At 44.5% G+C, this 21,611-nt stretch overlaps 1 protein-coding gene across 1 annotated transcript; it reads right to left on the bottom strand.

Annotated features, from left to right (window-relative positions):
- Nucleotides 1-11,927: 11,927 nt before the first annotated feature.
- LOC112103032 (L-threonine 3-dehydrogenase, mitochondrial) lies at nucleotides 11,928-19,886 on the bottom strand (the record flags this gene model as incomplete). Its single annotated transcript, XM_026656340.1, has 6 exons — nucleotides 11,928-12,675; nucleotides 12,940-13,209; nucleotides 14,703-14,793; nucleotides 15,900-16,072; nucleotides 16,175-16,324; nucleotides 19,760-19,886. Coding segments are annotated over 6 exons (951 nt in total), but the record flags the coding sequence as incomplete, so codon positions are not given.
- Between the last annotated feature and the right edge of the window lie 1,725 nt (nucleotides 19,887-21,611).

Below are 21,611 nucleotides of genomic sequence, written 5' to 3'. Positions count from 1 at the left end.
CAGGAAAACATTGTCTATAAATGACGGCAGTAACGCTTACTAGCCACGCATTCCCATACTGTGCTCTAGGTTTTAGGGTAGTATAGCTTTTAATCCTTGTATTTAATTATACCCCTGTGATTAAAAATTATTTCACTGCGAAAGTTAACAGATTTTTAAAAAGCAGGACAGGGAGTGAGGAAACACGCTTCTTCGTTACATCATTTCTCTCCTTCCTGCAGTTGCTCAATCCTTCATGCTGATACATGGCTTTTGTCTTTTTTATTATCAACACCTTCTACTGAGGATTGTTTGTTACACCCTGGTATTCTTTACAGTTTACAAATAAAATAGTTTTTGTTTGGTACTTTACAAATAAATTCATGCAATTTGACAAGAGTGTGTCTTAAACAGTATTATTCATTAAACATCTCTGAGACAGATCTTTTTGTTATGTTACATCTCAGTCACAAATGATCAGTGCTGTTTTTTCATGTTAAAAACTTTAAGAAATGTTTTTGTTACAACTTTACGTGGCTTAGCAGAAATTTTAAAAGTTGGGGGGATACGCACTATTTTGCAGGCTTTTCAGATTTTAACCCTGTGATCATAAATTCTTTTATTGCAAAAGTTGATTGGGTTTTTTAAAAAAGAGGATTGGGTTTCTTCATATAGGAAGAGTCTCTCCCTCACTGAAATTGTTCAGTTCTTTAGCAAAAGGCTTTGCGCTTCTCCATAATTTGCAAATGTATTTTTTTATTTCACTAGCCCTAAACCAGGGGTCAGCAACCTTTCAGAAGTGGTGTGCCGAGTCTTCATTTATTCACTCTAATTTAAGGTTTCGTGTCCCAGTAATGCATTTTAACATTTTTAGAAGGTATCTTTCTATAAGTCTATAATATATAACTAAACTATTGTTGTATGTAAAGTAAATAAGGTTTTTAAAATATTTAAGGAGCTTCATTTAAAATTAAATTAAAATGCAGAGCCCCCCCCAGACTGGTGGCCAGGACCCGGGCAGTGTGAGTGCCACTGAAAATCAACTATGGCATGCCATAGGTTGCCTACCCCTGCCCTAAACCATGAACTTTGGTTATTTTACCTTTAAAAACCATCAAGCTGCTTCAATGCTCTGCTTTAAAAGTTGATTTATTAAAACTTTTTTAAAAGGCAGAGATCTTATCTCTGGTAAAAAGTGTTATCAGCTCTTTTTACCTCAATTAGTTTTTAGAGCAGTTTGGCATTCCTTTTGCATCCAGGACACAGCTTTAAAAAGCAATATTTCTACAAGATAGCTCTTGTTTAAAGACAATATTACTAAGGTATGAAACAAAGTAATAATTCTTTATGGCTCTTTGAATGTAATAATAAACAAAACCAAAAACTGTCATTGTTGCTTTGCAGGCACTGCTACAAAATATCTCCAAGCATATAACCCCGCCAAAAAGTTTTTCTTTATCTTACAGCAGGTCTACACTACAAATTTACTTTGGTGCAGCTGCGCTGCTGTAGCACATATGGGGAACACGCTCTAAGCCAAGGGGGGAGAGAGCTTTCCCATCGGCTTAATAATTCCACCTCCGCGAGAGTCGGTAGCTATGTTGGCGGGAGAAGGTTAAGGGTTAAGAACGGGGGGTTAAGAACTGTATTACTATGTTGCTCAGGGGTGTGGATTTCACACCCCTGAGCGACATGGTTACACCAAAGTAAATATGCAGTGTAGACCAAGCCTTATTTATTATTCCCTTGACTGTAGGGAAACAATGCCTCAAAGTTTCTGTATCACAAATCATTGCCTTCCCTAAAGCATAACAACGAAAAGAATGGCTACTTACAAAACTGTTTCACTAAAAAAGATTTATCAATATTCCCCTAAAATCCAGGACAGCGCTCTTATCCCCATGTCCTGTTTTACGTGTTCAACTTCTAAAAATGTATTTAGTAGGATTACAAACTTTATGTTAAGCAAAAGAAGATAAGAGTTTTAAATTTTTCAAAGCTGGGAAAGGAGAAGGCTGGGGTGGGATGGGGCCTTGGATCTCTTTCTGCAGAGAACTGTCAGGGGCTTCTCTGACCTTCATGCAGTCACAAAGCTCTGGCTTTTGAGGTTTAACATTTTTTAAAATTGTAAAATCGATCAGTTGGGGATTTTATACAGTACCCTACATTTTAAAGCTTCCTTTACAATTTCCAAGTAGAGGAGTCTTTGTTTGGCACTTTAAAAACAAGCAAAACACTTATTTTTAAAAGGACAGGGTGCATCTTAAACATTTTCATTTCACTGAGCCTAAAACGTGGAGTTTGGTTATTTTACCTTTGAAAGCTATAAAATTGCTTCAATGCTCTGTTTCAAAAGTGTATTTGTGAAAAGTTTTTTTTTAAAGGCAGGCTCTTATTTCCGGTAAAAAGGGTTATCAGCTCTTTTACGTAAATTAGTCAGAGGGTGGTGATGGACGGCAGGAGAGAGATCACTTGATCATTACCTGTTAGGTTCACTCCCTCTGGGGCACCTGGCATTGGTCACTGTTGGTAGACAGGATACTGGGCTAGATGGACCTTTGGTCTGACCCAGTACGGCCTTTCTTATGTTCGTTAGAGCAGTTTGGGGTTGCTTTTGCACCCTGGCAATCAGAGGCGCTGACTTTCTAATTTCCCCAGGAGTGCTCGGCCCCGAGGCCAGGCCCCCACTCCACCCCTTCCCCCAAGGCCCTACCCCTACCCGCCTCTTCCCACCCCATTCCAACCCCTCCCCTCCCTCCGCCCCCTCCCCTGATCCGCAGTGGGTGGGAGGCGGAGGAGCTGATCTGCAGGGCTGTCGGTGGGTGCTATTTTTTTCCTAGGGGTGTTCTAGCCCCGGAGCACCCATGGAGTCTGCGCCTATGCTGGCAATACTTACAGCACTATTGCTACTAAACAGCAGGTTTAAAGAAAATGTTACTGAGGTCTAGAGCTTCAGTTCTAAACAGGGAGCAGGCTGTGCTGTTTGAAAACTGCTGACCGGGTCCTGGCACAGAGCCATAAAAGGCAATGTTCTTCTTCACACAGTGCACAGTCAACTTGTGGAACTCCTTGCCTGAGGAGGTTGTGAAGGCTAGGGACTATAACAGCGTTTAAAAGAGAACTGGAGAAATTCATGAAGGTTAAGTCCATTAATGGCTATTAGCCACGATGGGTAAGGAATGGTGTCCTAGCCTCTGTTTGTCAGAGGGTGGAGATGGATGGCAGGAGAGAGATCACTTGATCATTACCTGTTAGGTTCACTCCCTCTGGGGCACCTGGCATTGGCCACTGTCGGTAGACAGGATACTGGGCTAGATGGACCTTTGGTCTGACCCAGTACGGCCGTTCTTATGTTCTTATGTTCTAATGGCTTTGTAAAACCTCTTCTGATTGGCCAAGAGGTGTGGCTTGCCTGAGGCTACCTGCCCCCAGAATTGCTGGCATTTGCCTGGGGACAGCCCATAGGGTGAGGTGCTTTCTCCCCTCCCCCACTTTTTTTTGCTGCTTTAAACCTTTTCCTTTCCTGCAGTTTTAAAACTCTTGTTTCTTTCCTTTCTTTGGTAAATTATTTTTAAAGGGCTTAATCTATTTACTAAACTTTATTTAAACTGTGTAAAAACCTGTTTTCCTGTGAAAATCTTCTAGCCTGGGCATATAAACACACACGCAAAGTCCTAATTCACCCCATAAAGAAAAAATATTGTTTTCTAAGATGACTCACACATCCAAAAATGAAACCAGAGGGCAGGACATAAAGCAAAAAAGGGGGCATGAAAACTTGTCCAAATTGATAGGATGAGTAAAGATATAGCAGTTAAACAACTCGCTTCATATGGAAAGTGTTAGAAGCCAACTGTGTTAGGAACGGAGGAGAAACAAATGGCAAGGATAAAAATAGACTGATGGTGCATCTAACACAGGCCAGTTAGTTTTGAAAAGTAAAAAGACTCATTTATCTACCTTTTTAAAAGTTTGACACGACAGCATTCCTGGACCATTGCTGCACCGTCATCTCAGAATGGCTGTATATGACAGGACAGCTTATTTTTAAAACTAGACTAAAGTAAAATGATAAATTCCTGCAGTGGCTAAACTCAGCTAAAGTAATCAGTGAATATTGTTCTGTAAAAATCAAAGATACTGTCTTAGGAATGCTACAGGCTGAGATCCCATTTTTAATACTATGACCCGCCCCTCACAGCTTCTATAAAACTTCACATCCCAAAGTGATGTGCAAACTAGGAATATATTTGCTCTTTGATTCATGTTTATTAGCATCCAGTAGTACTAACTGGAGTTTATATTTATAATGGAGAGAAGACACTTCATGACTTAAACTGAAGCACGGTATCAACAGATGTTTAAAGTAACTGAGGTTCAACACCGAATATTCATCTGAGCATTACATTAATGAGAAAATCTCTTTCCCTTCTCCCTAGGGTGACCAGACAGCAAATGTGAAAAATCGGGACAGGGGTGGGGGGTAATAGGAGCCTATATCAAAAAAAGACCCCAAAATCAGGACTTTCTCTATAACATTGGGACATCTGGTCACCCTACCCCCCGCAGCGTTGACAGTCTCTCAAAGAAAAATAAGGTGTCACTCAGTTCACATAAATTATCCACATCTTGAAGAAGTGATGCAGGGTTGTAATAATGCACAAGGGGGTACAAAGATCTAACAGAGCATTGTCCACAATGAGTTTACCAAGCAGAAAGCTTTCATATGTAGGCAGAATGTATTTAAGGCAGCGGTGTGCAAACTTTTTCAGTCCTGGCCCCCCCTTACCCTTAATGGAATCTGTCTGTACCCCCTCAGCAGCAGAGCTTGGGACGAAGGTGGAGCTGGAGGCAGAACTGGGGATTGGGGGAGGAGCTGGGGCTAGAGACAGAGTGGGACCAGGGGGCCGATCTCATCTGGGTCTAAGTATTGTACTTTCATTTGTATTTGGGGATGCTGGGCAGGAGGGAAAAGAATCAAATGCTCCAGTGTCTGTCTCCCCCGGAGCTGTAATGAGCCAGTGCATTCAGTTCTGGGCATCAAGGTACTGACAGACGAGAGGGCACTTGTAGGAGAGTGACAGGGGCTGTGTTACAAGGGAATGACTGGAAAAGCTAACTACATATCACTTAGCTGAATGATGCCTACGGAAAGCATGACAGTCCAGGTTACACCACCGAGCGGGACTGCTGAATATGGCAAAGCATTGGGGAGAGTAATTGGGAGTCACTGGATGAACTTAAGAAAGGGAGGGAAACATTTCAGCAGATCAGGACAAGCTTTGCGAGCATGCAAACGAGTGAATGAAAGATTATTCCACTGACTGATCGCCTGGTGGGTGGTGGCCTGGGAAAGAGGAGAGTCCGACCCTAGGGCTGGGAGAGACTGAGACTTCTGCTGGAGAAAAACCACAGTTACTGCTTACTGGAGTTAGTTTTTTAAAAAGAATCCAAATAAATCATCTCTTCTCCTCCCCAAAACGGTCATTAAAAAAATCACATTTAATAATCACAACAGTGACAATATTATTTATGCCTAGCTTTTGCATTGGATGGCATTTCAGAATTGCTTAACTGGTACACAAGTTAATCTAGTTCCTAAAATGAATGCTACCTCCACCAGCTGCTTAAAATGTTTGGATTTAGCTTTGTCTGCGAACATGAATTATAGCTTTAAAGTTTGATTTGCAGTATCACTCTTGTATTTTCTAACCCAGTGGTTCTCAAACTTTTGTACTGGTGACCCCTTTCACATAGCAAGCCTCTGAGTGTGACCCCCCTTATAAATTTAAAACACTTTTTAACATATTTAACACCATTATAAATGCTGGAGGCAAAGCAGGATTTGGGGTGGAGGCTGACAGCTCACAGCCCCCCATGTAAAAACCTCATGACCCCCTGAAGGGTCCCAACCCCCAGTTTCCAAACCCCTGTTCTAACCTGTCAGGTCCCAACCCCAGGGTTGCAGTGGCCAGGAGAGATGCCTCTCTCAATGGAAATCACTTGGATTCCAAATAAGTGATTTCCATTAAGTTTTAAAATTTGGTTGGGGAGAGGTATTGGAAACCATTAAGGCCAGATTTTTGCTATCTGGTATAGTTCTGGCTCTTCAGAGTACTCCCATTGACTCGTAAGTAGCAAGCACTAGGGCAGAGGTGGGCAAACTACAGCCCGCAGGCCACATCCGGCCCAGCCCCTGAGTTCTTGGCCGGGGAGGCTAGCCCCCTCCTCCGCAGCCTCAGCTCGCCATGCTGCCAGGGCTCTGGCCCGCGCTCCTGCCAGGCAGCACAGCGGTGTGGCTGGCTCCAGCCGGGCAGTGTGGCTGTGAGCTCCTGCTGCTCTGAGCCACATGGTAAGGGGGCAGGGTGCGGGGGACGGTTGGATAAGGGGCAGGAGGTCCCAGGGGGTGGTTGGATGGGGTGGAGGTTCTGGGAGGGGGGCAGTCAGGGGACGGGGGGTTGGATAGGTGTGGGAGTCCCGGGGGGCCTGTCAGGGGGCGGGGGTGTGGATAGGGGTTGGGGCAGTCAGGGGACAGGGGGGGTTGGATAGGCATGGGAGTCCTGGGGGATCCGTCAGGGGTGTGGATGGGGTCAGGGTTGGATGGGTCAGGGGTTCTGAGGGGGGCAGTCAGGGAGTGGAAACTGGGAGGGGGTGGATAAGGGGCAGGGGCCAAGCTGTTTGGAGGCACAGCCTTCCCTACCCAGCCTGCCATACAGTTTTGCAACCCCAATGTGGCTCTTGGACCAACAAGTTTGCCCACTCCTGCACTAGGGGTTTGATGTTAGATGCTTTGTAGGATGAATACCTTATTTGCAAGCTCTTTGAAGCAGGGATCTGTCTGCAAACTCCAAAGCCACGTGTTAATGTGCTCCTTTTACTTAAGGGACTTGGTAAAAACTTAATGAGCCTACTCTAAGGTTTTGAGTTGGTAACACACAGTGCGAAGCTAGAAGACCTTTACCTGTTTCTACGTCACTTGTTTGTTTGTGGTTTTGTTTGCGCTCTGTGCTGCTTTATTACTTATTTTTACTGTTCCCTGGGTGTGAAGTATTAAATTAAGAGTTGACATACCAGAGAAATTGTGTAAGCCTGAAAGAATGCCTTTTACTCTCCTTTCCAGTATCAGAAAATATTTTATTAATGTTTGCGATGAGAGCATGACTATCTTTAGTTGACTCAGATTTGTTTAGCATCTTAAAGCTGAGCTATGTGTGCAGATAATATGCATGCAAGAGGGATCGTTTTCTGGACTGCAAAAGTCCGCAGCATGGTAGCGTTTTGGCAGATGGTTAATTTTTTTGGAAGATTTAGTGATCTATGGTAGGAGTAGGTTATTAAATTGAGCCTCTGGTACATATTTTTTATGCTTTCACTTAATGGCCATGTCTTTGTTTTATTTATATAACTGTTTTCAGTATGCCACATTTTGGTGCGTTTACGAGTTTGAGTTGTTAGAAAAGATGATAAAATACATGTACTCCAAGGGCAGTGTTAATTTTCTTTTTATTTGATTTCATATTAAACAAACATCTTAAGCAGTGTACCTTATTAATTATCCCTTGTTTTAATATTCTCTCTTCTTCCATATCCATGAACTTTTTAAAAATATACATTATATCTAGGTTTTTCCTTTGTACTGTGATATTGGTGCACATACCAAAATTCAGTCCGCACATGGATGGAAAAAATGAGAAGGGATTAGACTCTATACTACTATGGTCACCACTTTCACAAGATTATCATTACTTTTGTACAAAGCACGCCTTGTGAGATACCATTTGAAAAGTCAGTGTGGTACACATTTTATCAGGATAATAATGCTCATCAACATTGTATGTAAAGTTTTAAGTTTCTACTGTATAACATTGCTGTAACATGTTCCAGAGTTAGAAAGGCAGGTCCACACCAGTTTTTCCGAGACAAAGACACACACACTGGCCTCCCAAGACAGGTATCAACAAAGTCAAATGGGCTATCACTTACTTAGGCAGCCATTCTCCAGCAACGGGAAGGTGTGAATAAGAAATTTACATTGCATCACAGGAACGTTTCAAACCTCACATCCACAACAGACTGTCGCCATAACTCAGCAAGGCTGTTTCTAGTACAAGAAACAGAGTTATAAAGGGGGAGGAAAATACTTGACTTCGCTTCTCCTCCTCTGTGTCTCTGCTTATGACAACAACTCTCAAAGAGCTGAATTAAGGGTGTAATGGAAGGAGACCCAGCCTATGAAATTTACAGCAGCATATGGTGACAAACCTGTTGCTTTTAAGGCCATTCAGCTTGTTAAGTTAGGTATTAGCTTGCGCGTTCTTTTATTTTTTTTGTAATCAATGTTGACTTTTTTGCATTATCATTTGTAATCACTTAAAATCTTTCTCTAGTTAAACTTATTTTAGTGTATTTGGATTGAAGCATATGGGAAACTCCAACTGGGATAAGCAAGGCTGGTGCAGATATAATTTTCCTTTGATGAACTGACAGACTTTCTATGAGCTTGCATTGTTCAGTAGTGTGCTGGACAGTACATGATGCACATTTCTGAGGGAAAAAGGCTGGGACTAAAAATTTGCAGGTGTTGCCCTGTATGTAATTCATGAGTGACTGGTCAGAGCACCCATGTATTTAACTGGGAGTGACTTTGCATGGTGAAGGCTGTGTAAGCAGGCCAGATGTGGATGTTCCAACAGAACAGCAGTGTAAAAGGCACCCTGGGCTACAGAATTAAGGGGACGCAGCTGTTCAACAGTCCAGATTGTACCCTGGGAATGTTACAAATATACTGTGAAAAATCCTTTTAATCTTTTATTGAAGACACAGTAAAGGAAAGAAAAACAGTTAAAGCATGTGAAATGTAAAGTAGTAAATGAGGCCTCCATTTTAACAGCATCCCTTCACCTGGGGAGAGTTTTTAAGAAGAAAACCCCCTTGGTTTGACAGTCTCTTAGATAGTATCACAGATGGTAACAACAGTCCTTTGGGGGAAAAGAGAAGAAGTTCCTTGAGAGGAGCTGTTGCTGCTACAAAAGTGCAATCCCATTTCATCACAGGTGGTGGTTGGGATTCAGCTGGAGCTCGTAGAGGTGGCAATGTCATCTCAATCCCGCTCAGGACATCTCTCAGGATTAGGATGGAGAAGGCCTGGGGTTCCAGGAGATGGTAGGGATGGCAGCCATAATGGTGAAGCTTTCTTCAGTAGCCTCTGTCTGTTCTTCTATATCCTTCCCCCCACCCCAAAGTCTCTTTCTTTAAGGACCCACAAAGGGAATGGTGGGTGCAATAGCCCATCCCCTCATTATTTTGTCCACCAATTAGGCATAATGTCTAATATAACAGTTTGGGGCCATTAATTTCCAGTTCTACATCTTCTGTTTTTACGAAGTATGATTTTAACATAGTCCTTGAGTTATATCAATGTGGACTTTTTTTGTTTGGACTAATTTAGTGGCTGTCTGGTTCTTTTGCACATGTTTATAATGTTATAACATTCATTATTGAAAGCAACTTGACCTGCTTTCCATCAACATTTTATGGATTTTCATATACTTTTCACAATTGAGCTTACAATTAGGGTAAATTTGTCACCCCAATTATTATAACAGGATCTTTAAAAAGTTGTGTTTATGTTAAATACAAATTAATTTTAATAAAAACAATCTAGAGCTTTTAAAAGAAAATTAAATTATACTAGGTTTGGGTTGATTCTGTAATAAAATAGTGGAGTTCTGTCTGTAAGGTCCAGTAGCAAAGGCCTGAATTCACAAAAGCAGTTATGCATTGTGAACATCACAATGCCTAACTTTTAAACACCTAGAAAACCACTGAGATTCACAAAGCCGGAAGTTGGACCTTGGACTGCAATTCATAAAAGCCAGCATGCTAGGTGGAGTGCTGCCTAAGGGCTGGTCCACACTAAGCCCCCAGTTCGAACTAAGATACGCAACTTCAGCTACGCGAATAACGTAGCTGAAGTCGAAGTATCTTAGTTTGAACTTAAAGGTACTTACCGCGGGTCCACACACGGCAGGCAGGCTCCCCCGTCGACTCCGCCTACTCCTCTCGCGGAGCAGGATTACCGGCGTCGACGGCGAGCACTTCCGGGATTGATTTATCGCGTCTTCTCTAGACGCGATAAATCGATCCCAGAAGATCTATTGCTTGCCACCGAACCAGCGGGTAAGTATAGACGTACCCTAAGATAGACAATTGGAAATGCTGATGACATGGGTGTGTGCTAAGTCCTGCCCTGTCTTGGTGATAGGCCCCTATGTCTGGGCTGCAGGGAGGCACATCTCTCTGCTTGGGATTCTCAGTTACAAACCCTCTCTTAGTGTTAGGGGCCCATGCCATTTTAGCAAGAAGCAGGGGGAGATGAGGAGCTTCCTCATTACTCTAACCACTGAGCTAAAAGTTTTCACCTGGGATGTGGGAGACACTCCTCCCTGCACTCTTCATATCCCCCAACTCCTCCATCTGATGGGGAGAAGGGATTTGAACTGGGATCTGCCTAACCACTGTGCTATGGGATACTCTGACAAGGGGCTCCCTCAGTCTCTCTTGTTGAAGCTGTTACACTCCGAGGTACAGTATCCTGGTTCTCCTACCACTCATCTGAGTGCTCTAATCACCAGGCAACAGAGTCCTTTTCATGCACGCATGCTCTCCCACTCTTTCTCGGAGTTGTTTGAGCTTACCAGATCAGGCCACACATGCAACTTAAGTGAGAAAATGCCCATCTTCCCCTGGGTTGTGAATAGCTCTGGAGCTTAGGCAGGAGATGGAGGCAGAAACACAGACATCTAGGGAACTTTTACTGTAAAAACTTGGGTGCCAAGTGAGTTCAGGCACCTACAGGATTCAGCGGGAGTTCTGTGCATTGCATTGATGCCTGACTCCTTTTGTGCATTCAGGTTTAAGTGGCCTCCAGAAGTCTAGCTCTAACTACTGTTAAACTAGGTCATATATGTAACAAACAGCGAGAGGAAAGGAGAGGAGCACAGAGTCACCTATACTAACACAAAGTTTTCTCCAGTAAAAAAGAGGTAGACAAAGCCCAAAGGAACATGTGTCCTGCATGAGGAACCTGATTTCTTAGTGTCAGGAAAGACCAAGCTAGCAAGCCTCAGAAGTGGGCCTTAACCTTCTGCCCCCATTAAAACTCATGCATCAGTCCCAAAATCTCCTATGTATGAAACTAAAGAAGTAGGATAGCCCTTAACTGTAGCTAGAATTTGGTGGCAAGGTGAGGTCGTACACTTCCCCCACTCTTTATATAGATGATTATGGGACATCACTCACAACTCAGTCCCTCAATTACAAACAAACATTCAACCTTTCACATAACTAAGCAACTAGAGAAACTTGTACTTTCAAGTATTAGATTCAGATAAACGAGAAGGCTGCCTTTGGTTCCATTTCTTCAACTTGTGAAATAAAGAAGTGCTGGCACAGTCTCAGCTTCTGGATTCCACTCCTCTGAAGCAAACAAATTTATTATACCTACACATAAATAGTATCTACAAATACACATATACATAGCGCACAATGTGAAGTGAACGGAACAGGTATTTTCAAGACTGGCTCAGCTTTACAACTGACTCAAGTCTCAACCTACCTTTAAAAACTTGCTCTCTGCAGCATATGATCACAATGGTGTAGTAAATGGGACTGGAAACAGGCCAAATGTGGTGCTAATTAAAGGTGAACTCATTCCTGGGCATTGCCTACTTTAAATAGGATAGCTATAGATTCAGATATGCAACACAGATTTTAGTGTCCCAAATTCATCTTCACAATGAAACTGAAATCAACAGAATTTCTAAAAACACGAAAAAGCTTGTTTTGAAAACCCTGTATTTTTAAAAGGGTAATGAATTCAAGCCTTATTTTCCTTTACATTTATGGACATAAGATTAATGCTACAAACATTCTGAATCTCATCTGTAAACAAATTGCAGGTTTACATAGCACTATACTTATCTATAAGGTTGAACTATTAACTAAAAAGTTTCCTTTTTAAATGAATAACTTTACTGACCATTGCCAAGTTTAAAAATAAAATGGCTCTTCTGATCTCTTAACTGTTGGTGGAAGAGAGAAGGGACAATCCCACCTTCCTACAATCCACAATTAGCTACCTCCACTAAGGAAATGAAAATAAATATATAATTTGTCAATTCTTCAGTATGTGTCTAAGCACAAGGCTTTGTAATGTTGCTATGTGTTGTTTTCAGAAGGATACTCAGGCAGTGGAATGACTGTATAGCATTACCAGCCCTATAGTGAGAGATTTTTTTTCTAGCTTCTTAAATGCTAAAATTCAAGAATCCTATATGTTTCTCATTTCATGGTGCTGTAGTTTTACTACATAATTTGGTACGGTCTCAAATAACCACACTGAATTCAAACTCTAGTGCTTCAACCCCAACTCTCTATTGCAATACATGGGAAGTTTATAATTTACCTGCTATAAGACTTAGAGCATAATGAACTAATTCAGCAGTTTCTCCCTGGTCCTCTGTCAGAGTTTGGAAACCATGTTTTAAAAAGAGTTTCAGTTAATCTGGGCTACCCGGGAGTCAGAGCCAAGGATGTTAAACATTGTGGTCACCAGTTCAGAAAGATCGAAGTCATGTTTCCATCCCCAATCCCGCCGGGCATTGCTGTCATCAAAGTTCATCGGCCAACTGTCAGCTACAAGGAAGGGGAAAAAAAACAAAAGCATGAGATTTATAGCAAAGATCTTTCAACATTTCATAAGCAAGTAACAGAGTAGAGTTTCAAACAGTACAGCAACCCTTCCAGATGTCATCAAGATCAAAACAAGTGACTAAGGAGAACACGTATAGGAGATGGAGGGGGGAAAAAAGGGAAATATTGTTTTGTCCCAGCATCTGGCTTCACCCAAACAAGTTTGATACAGGATCACTGAAATGGAATGAAAAGGCAGGTACTAACCAATGGCTTGCCTGACAGCATCCACATTGTAGGTCACCTGGAGCTCAGGAATATGCTTCTTGACCTCTTGCACCAGCTCCTCAGGAGAGAAGCTCATGGCACTGATGTTGTAAGTCCTCATGCTAAGTGAAGCTGCAGGTGCTTCCATAACAGCTAGTGTAGCCTTCAGGCAGTCATCGATATACATCATTGGGAGGCGTGTGTCTGATTTTAAGTTGCACTGGAATTGGCCATTCTTTATGGCATCATGGAAAATCTGGACTGCATAGTCTGAAAGGAAAATAAGTTTTTGTACTCCCCCATCTGTATTCATGTGTTGTCTCTTGTCTTACACTTGGATCGTACGCTCATTGGGGCAGGGACTGGCTTTTTGTTGTTCTGTGTTTGTACACCAGCATAATGGAGTCCTGGTCTATGACAAGGGCTACTACATGCTATGGCAGGGGAGGGCAAACTACAGCCCGCAGGCCGGATTCGGCCAGTCAGGGCTTTCAATCCGGCCCGCGGGATTGCCAGCTCTGGGGCGCAGCGGGGCTAAAGCAGGCAGAGGGCTCCGTGCGCTGCCCTCACCTGGCGGCACTGCCCCCCGCAGCTCCCTTTGGCTGGGAACAAGGAACCACAGCCAATGGGATCTTCGGGAGTGGTACCCGCAGGCAAGGGCAGCGTGCAGCGGAGCCGCCTGCCCTGCCCCACCCCACCCCCCGAAGCCACTGCCGGACATGCTGGCCACTTCTGGGAGTGCGGTGGGGCCAGGGCAGGCATGGAGCCTGCTTTAAAACCATGCAGCGTGCCGCTGCCACCCTGGAGCTGCTTGAGGTAAGCAGCACCGGGCCGGAGCCCGCACCCCTCCTGCACCCTGCACCCCTTGCCCTGAGCCCCTTCCTGCACCCTGCACCCCCTCCCACCCCTTGCACTCCCACCCCCTACCCCAGCCCTACATTCATGGCCCTGCGTACAATTTCCCCATCCAGATGTGGCCCTCAGGCCAAAAAGTTTGCCCACCCCTGTACTATGGTAATGCAAATAAATAAATATTAAAAATTCTTTTCAGAATTATAGAAATGCAGCCATCTCTGGGGTGGAAGGTGGCAGATGACTGAGGCACAACTCGGTGCATAGTTGCTGAGGTGAGGAAGGAGGACAGATTACCAACTCATGTCACATAAGCCACCAAGCAGCAACCAGATGGTAATGACTTTGGGTCACTGCTGCATGGATTGGCTTTGAACAGTGAAAGGAATTCCTGTTCCGTGGGACTATCCAGCACCCCTCAGATTAATTTCAGCAGAAGTATGATTTGTATTTTCAACTGCATTTTGGGAGTTGTTTAGGTGAAGCAGTGTTTCACTTTACACAACCTTACAGTCCCCTGAAAGTTTCACTTTTTCCCCATGAGACAATTCTTTTTAGAATAGGCTTAATCAGCAAAAACACCCTCAAATGACTTTCACTGGCCAATATATGCAGGTGCACTCTAAGTTAGACATTGATAGACATACTGTACAACACATAGAAAGTGCACAATATTTGGTATTAAAATACGATACAACAGATTTCTTGCCTGTGACTACACCTATATATGATGGCCATTATTCATTTACGTGACTGCATTTCAAAGTGACTGGTTAGTTGTTTCTCGGCAAATGAGATCACCAGACAATTACACACTGATGTCCCTCTCATCTTTGCTATGTGGGGCATTCAGCTCGCACACTGCAATGTTCTCACCTATAATACTGAGACATGGAAAAAGAGTTTCCTACCAGTTGTTCCCCCACCAGGCTGAGAGTCAGCAGAGATAATTCCAGGATACCTCAGACATCGGAAGTCTAGCCCATACCTGTAGTGGTAGTACTGTTGAAGGAGGAGACAAGCAAGGCTTTAGACATGAAACTAGGGGGTTGCATACTTTGTTGCTTCTACAGACTAAATGCATTGCATACACCAATGGTTCCTTGCATCCCTCCATTCCCCCCCCACAAGCTCCTTTCCCTCTATTTCACAGATTCACTACAACCCCTCCATCACTCTTATCATGCCAGTGGCTCTGTGCGTACCCATGTCCCCGGTCCCCACACCGCTGTACCCAATTTCCTCCCCCCCGCCCCCCATGCCATGGACTCTGTGCTACAATCCATTTCCACAAGCCAGGGGCTGTGTGTGACCCCACCCTCCCCCTGTCCCACTTCCTCATGCCATTGGCGCTATATGTCGGAGGTTAAGTGACCTCCATTCCCACATACCAGAGGCACTGTGTGCCCTGCCACCATTCCTACCCTTCCCCCCCTCTACCATGTCAGGATATGCAACATATAAATAATAAATATGAATTAAGTAAGAACAGTCAGTTCTTTTGATTTGATTTAATCCACTCTGATGATCTGTATTCATCCTGATCCCTAGAGTCATTAGAAAATATATTGTAGGAAGACTTTCTGGTACTAATGTCCAATTCCTCAGCTCTGCCATGCTGGTAACTGAGGCACAGGGAGGTTTAATGATTTTCCTAGGGTCACAAAGAGTCAGTAGCCGCACTGCATGCATCTGATGAAGTGGGTTTTAGCCCACAAAAGCTTATGCCCAAATAAATTTGTTAGTCTCTAAGGTGCCACAAGTACTCCTCGTTCTTTTAGCTGATACAGACTAACATGGCTACCACTCTAAAACTCAAGCGTTTCTTAACTTCCAACAAATTTATTAGAGCATAAGCTTTCGTGGGCTACAACCCACTTCTTCGGATACAGACTAACGGCTGCTACTCTGAAACTTAACTTCCAACTTCATTCTAATTCCTCACATGAAATTTATATGATTTCCCCACCCCAAACCCTTCAGGCAAAGCATCAGATGCCTCATACTACTAAGAAAATATGTCTGTAGGAAGAGAAGATAGGAAGAGGAAAGAACACTGCAGTGATCCACCTTCCATCGAGACTACTAATCCATAACAAAGTCCTTACTTCTCCCATGAGCTCAGCATGAACCTTGGAGACTCCATAGATTGTCCTGGGTCTCTGAATGCAGAGATCCGGAGTTGGGTTTCGGGGAGAGGTGGGTCCAAAGGCTCCAATTGTGCTAGGGACAAAGAGTCTCAAACTATGCTCGGCTGCAATATCTAGAATGTTGTGCAAACCTGGAACAAACAGAAATGATCAGAATCTAAACAAAATCTCCTCCAACCTCTAGAGGGGTCATGAACTTGAAAGGCTAGTCAAACAGTGCTGTAATCACCTACCAGTAATGTTTACAGCTCTGGCCAAAGGCACATTTGCTTCTCCAACAGCACTGAGCAAAGCACTATAATGAAACAGCCAAGTAATTCGATTGTTCACCACTATCTCACGGAGATTCTTGTAGTCCAAGATATCAGAGTAGATAAAAGGACCTAAAGAAGTGGACCAAATAAAAAATTGGATGCTAAGATGGAGACTTTGGGACAAAATTCAATAAAAAACACAACAAGAGGCCCAATGAGTTTGCAGGTTCTTGCCCATGTCTTTATTCAGAAATACCTTTCAGTCCACTTTGTGTGTCAGATTTCTGCCTTCTATAGGGAGCAGCCACTAGAGTGCTCCCTCTCCCTCTCTCAAAGAGTCTATCACGAAGGCTCTGCTAGTTTTTTCCACAGCGTGGGTCACATCTTAATAAGGACACTGTCTCATGGACATCTGGTCTTCCATGTGCAATCACATAACATCCTTGTAGCAGCTTCAGCACTTCACAGAAGAGTATTTAATGTATTTTGTCTACATTTAGCATCTGAAGACTAGGAGAGCTAACACTGTGTAATTAGCCATATCTGCAGACCACAGGCCAGCTCAGGACCCTCTGTTCTATCAAATATACTCTACCAACTATTGGCATATACCTATAGTGCAGTGGTCACCAACCAGTTGATTGCGATCGATGAGTTGATCCTAGAGGATCTCCCAGTCGATCGTGATCTCGGCAGCATAGCGTGGCAGCCGCTAAAACAGGCTCCCTGCCTACCCCAGCCTCCCGCCGCTCCCGGAAGGGTGCTCCCTTCGCACACTGCTCCTGCCTGCAAGCACCACCACCCACAGCTCCCATTGGCCGGGAATGGTGAACTGTGGCCAATGGGAGCTGCGGGGACGATACTTGCAGAGAGAGGCAGTGCGCGGAGCCATGTGCGGCTCCCACCTCCGCCACCCAGGGCGCGTTGGCCCCTTCTGGGAGCGGCATGAGACCGGGGTGGCCAGGGAGCCTGCCTTAGCAGCAGCCACACTGCACCGCCAACCGGGAGCCGCTGGAGGCAAGTGCTGCCCAGCAGGAGGCCGCACCAACCCCCGGCCCCCTCACAGAGCCAGCACCCCGAACCCCCTCCTGCACCCCAACACACTGCCCTAGCCCAGAGCCCCCTCCTGCACCTAAACTCCCTCCCAGAGCTTGCACCCCTCACCTCCTCCTTCACCCCAACCCCCTGCCCCAGGCTCATCCCAGGGCCCCCTCCCACACTGCGAAACCTTCAGCCCCAGTCCAGAGTCCGCACCCCTTCCCAAACCCCAGCCCAGTGAAAGTGAGTGAGGGTGGGGAGAGCGAGTGATTGGAGTGGGGGGATGGAATGAGTGGGGCAGGGCCATGGGGAAAGGGCGGGGCAGATCCTGGGTGCCCTTAAATTCAAAAAGTGATCTTGGGCATAAAAAGTTGTAGACCACTGCTGTAGTGTGAGGTCAGAGACCAGCTTACATAATATTATTCAAATGCCTCTAGACTCGTTCCTTTTAATTTATTGTTTATGGCAAAAGGGAAGGAAAGGAGGCTAACCAAGTTCCAAGGCACTACAGCCACTATGTGAATCCATACTGGCAATCTTGTATGGATTTCAGCATATACCGCATAAGAAAGCGATTTCAGTATGGACAAAACGTGGATTTCATTTCCCAGTTCTTATTCTTTTGGGAAAATTTAAATTGCATCAACACTTACGGCAGGAGCAAGAGGGTTAAACCCACTGGAATGAAAGCCAGAGCCAAGTTAACTTTAAGATTTATTTTGGTCAGCAAAAATCAGGAGGGAAGAAGAGTGAGAAGAGATATTCAAAATGTGTGTTCGTGTATCTTGCCCCAAGGAAAAATGCTGCCAAAACAATTCAATTTCTGGGAAGATTTCACAGAAGTCAGAAGGTAGCACCCAGAACTTTCAAGATCAAAGAAATACTTTGAAAAGTGGTTTCTCTGATTAATTTAAGAGGCAGAATCCCCTGGGAGAATAACATGAGGGGGAAAGGAGTCCAAGAGAGCTAGCTGTATTTTAAAGAATCCTTATTGCGGTTGCAGGAACAAACCATCCCATTGCGTAGAAAGAATAGTAAATATAGCAGGCGACTAGCTTGGCTTAACAGTGAAATCCTTGCTGATCTTAAACACAGAAAAGAAGCTTACAAGAAGTGGAAGATTGGACAAATGACCAGGGAGGAGTATAAAAATATTGCTCAGGCATGCAGGAGTGAAATCAGGAAGGCCAAATCACACTCGGAGTTGCAGCTAGCAAGGGATGTTAAGAGTAACAAAAAGGGTTTCTTCAGGTATGTTAGCAACAAGAAGAAAGTCAAGGAAAGTGTGGGCCCCCTTACTGAATGAGGGAGGCAACTTAGTGACAGAGGATGTGGAAAAAGCTAATGTACTCAATGATTTTTTTGCCTGTCTTCACAAACAAGGTCAGCTTCCAGACTATTGCACTGGGCAGCACAGCATGGGGAGGAGGTGACCAGCCCTCTGTGGAGAAAGAAGTGGTTCAGGACTATTTAGAAAGCTGGACGAGCACAAGTCCATGGGGCCGGATGCGCTGCATCCGAGGGTGCTAAAGGAGTTGGCGGATGTGACTGCAGAGCCATTGGCCATGATCTTTGAAAACTCATGACTATCGGGGGAGGTCCTGGATGACTGGAAAAAAGCTAATGCAGTGCCCAAAAGGGAAGGAGGAGGATCCGGGGAACTACAGGCCAGTCAGCCTCACATCAGTCCCTGGAAAAATCATGGAGCAGGCCCTCAAGGAATCAATTCTGAAGCACTTAGAAGAGAGGAAAGTGATCAGTTCTGCAGAAAAGGACCTAGGGGTTACAGCGGACGAGAAGCTGGATATGAGTCGACAGTGTGCCCTTGTTGCTAAGAAGGCTAACGGCATATTGGGCTGCATTAGTGGGAGCATTGCCAGCAGATCGAGGAACGTGATCATTCTCCTCTATTCGACATTGGCGAGGCCTCATCTGGAGTACTGTGCCCAGTTTTGGGCCCCACACTACGAGACGGATGTGGAAAAATTGGAAAGAGTCCAGCAGAGGGCAACAAAAATTATTAGGGGGCTGGAGCACATGACTTAAGAGGAGAGGCTGAGGGAACTGGGCTTGTTTAGTCTGCAGAAGAGAAGAATGAGGGGGGATTTGATAGCTGCTTTCAACTACCTGAAAGGGGGTTCCAAAGAGGATGGATCTAGACTGTTCTCAGTGGTAGCAGATGACAGAACAAGGAGTAATGGTCTCAAGTTGCAGTGGGGGAGGTTTAGGTTGGATATTAGGAAAAACTTTTTCACTAGGAGGGTGGTGAAGCACTGGAATGGGTTACCTAGGAAGGTGGTGGAATCTCCATCCTTAGAAGTTTTTAAGGCCCTGGCTGGGATGATTTAGTTGGGGATTGGTCCTGCCTTGAGCTGGAGGTTGGACTAAACGACCTCCTGAGGTCCCTTCCAACCCTGATATTCTATGATTCTATACATAGTTCAAATGCCTGGCTGTGTTTTGCTGCAGATGAGCAACATCAGAGGCAATATGAAGACTTCTCTATATGCTAATGCAGTCACTTACCATTATAAAAGACATCATCTGGTGGTTTTCTAATGTCAGACAGGATCACGTTGTTTTTCCCAAAACGCTTCCTGAAAAGGAAGGCACATGGTACAATTAGTTTGTACTCTTCAAGATAATGTGTCAGTCACTGTTCTGCTACATTAGTTTTAATAGGAACTAATCTGGAGAAGTCATTTGGGCAGAGAACATTTTATGACTTTGTCTAGTGCAAGCACTGATGTCAATCTATCTTATTAATTCTCAAGGTACATCTACATTACAGCCGCTGCAGTGATACAGCTACTATTCCTGGGGGAAGTGTGTGCCAAAAAATTCTGCAACGAAAAACTAAAATTTCTGTGCACAATATTTTAAAATTCTGCATATTTTATGTGTCAAAAGAACACAATATAATCACACCAGTTTCAATTATTTTTGGTCATTTATTTCAAAATATCTGTCAGCAAGTATGTCTAACAATACAGACAAAAAAGATTCAGGAAATGTTTTTTGACAAATAGATTCCTTACTAGGCATATTAATTCAGAACTCTGAGTAATAATGCATTTAAACTACAATACAGAACCGTATTTCCTGCACACCTCAGAAGCAGTGCAAAGGCTTGCAGGAGTGAGGGGTAACAGAGGAGCTGAGGAAGAGGGAAGTAAATTGCTGGGAAGGAGCCTGGGCGTGAACTTGGAGGGTTGTTGGGTATGGGTGGAAAAAGTATAGAACAGGTTTTTTTTGGGAGGCAGGGAGGGATTTTTAGGGATCTTCCCCCATGCAAACCCTGGCTGACCCCTAGCCTCTCCCATTCAATCAGGCACAGTTGCCCTTGTCCCCATATGTTCCCGCATCCCCACGTGTCCTTGCACCCCCGTCTGTGTCCCTCCACCCCCACTCAGACACCCCCTCCCCCTGTCCCCATGTGTCTGTGCTCCCACTCAGCCACCCCCATCCCTATATGTCCCCATCCCCCTTCCCATCCCCATGTGTCTCTGTGCCCCCACTCAGCCATTCCCCTGTCCCTATGTGGTCCTGCACCCCCTCCGCTGTCATCATGTGGCCCTGCACCTCCGTACCCTCTGTGGCCCTGTGTCTCTACTCCCATTCAGCCCCTGCCCCAGTCTGTCCTCTCCCACTAGCCCTTCTGAGCCCCTGTCTGACACCCAGCAGCGCCACGCTCTCTGCTCCCCATAGCCTGTCTCCTGACCTCGCCGACAGGCTCTCTCTCTTCCCTAGCTGGTTGGGAGCTGCTGCTGTGTTCTATCACCACAGCGCCCTCTGTTGGGCAAAAGGCAGAACTGCAGCAACATTTCGGCAGCAGCTTTTTTCTCCGCCAAAAAAAAAAAAAAATTTGCATTGCTCGTTAATTATGTGCACACAGTAGTGCAGAATTCCCCCAGGAGAAAGCTACTGGGCTGCAGTTGTGTTGCTGTAGTAGAGTTGGTTCCTATATCAGTGGGAGGGTTTTTTCCCAATCGATGTAATTAATCTGCCTCTCCAAAAGGCGATATTATAGCTAGGTTGACAGAAGACCTAGCCACATCTACACATGAGGTTAGGTTGGCCTACCTGTGTTGCACAAGGTCCAAAATTTTTCACAGCCCTGAGCAACACAGTTAGGTTGATCTAATTTTTAAGTGTAGACCGGGCTTCAGACCTGGTACCAAAGTTTCTCTCGCCTCAGAAAATTTGCAAACAAAAACTAGGTTTAGTAGCAGTTAAAGGTTGCAGCAGCACACACTATCCACCCATGTTAAAAAATGCCAGTAAGATGTTAAGGAACATGTACATTCTTTTGCACATTGTTATTGCCTATGATACTCTTGATATACTCCAACACTCCTTACGGTTTGTATTTCCATCT

The sequence above is a fragment of the Terrapene carolina genome, unplaced genomic scaffold, assembly GCF_002925995.2.
Source record: "Terrapene carolina triunguis isolate 2854851 unplaced genomic scaffold, T_m_triunguis-2.0 Scaffold228, whole genome shotgun sequence".
Taxonomy (NCBI): Eukaryota; Metazoa; Chordata; order Testudines; family Emydidae; genus Terrapene; species Terrapene triunguis.
The sequence above is the reverse complement of the archived record's forward strand: the minus strand, read 5'-3'. Positions and strand labels throughout refer to the sequence as shown.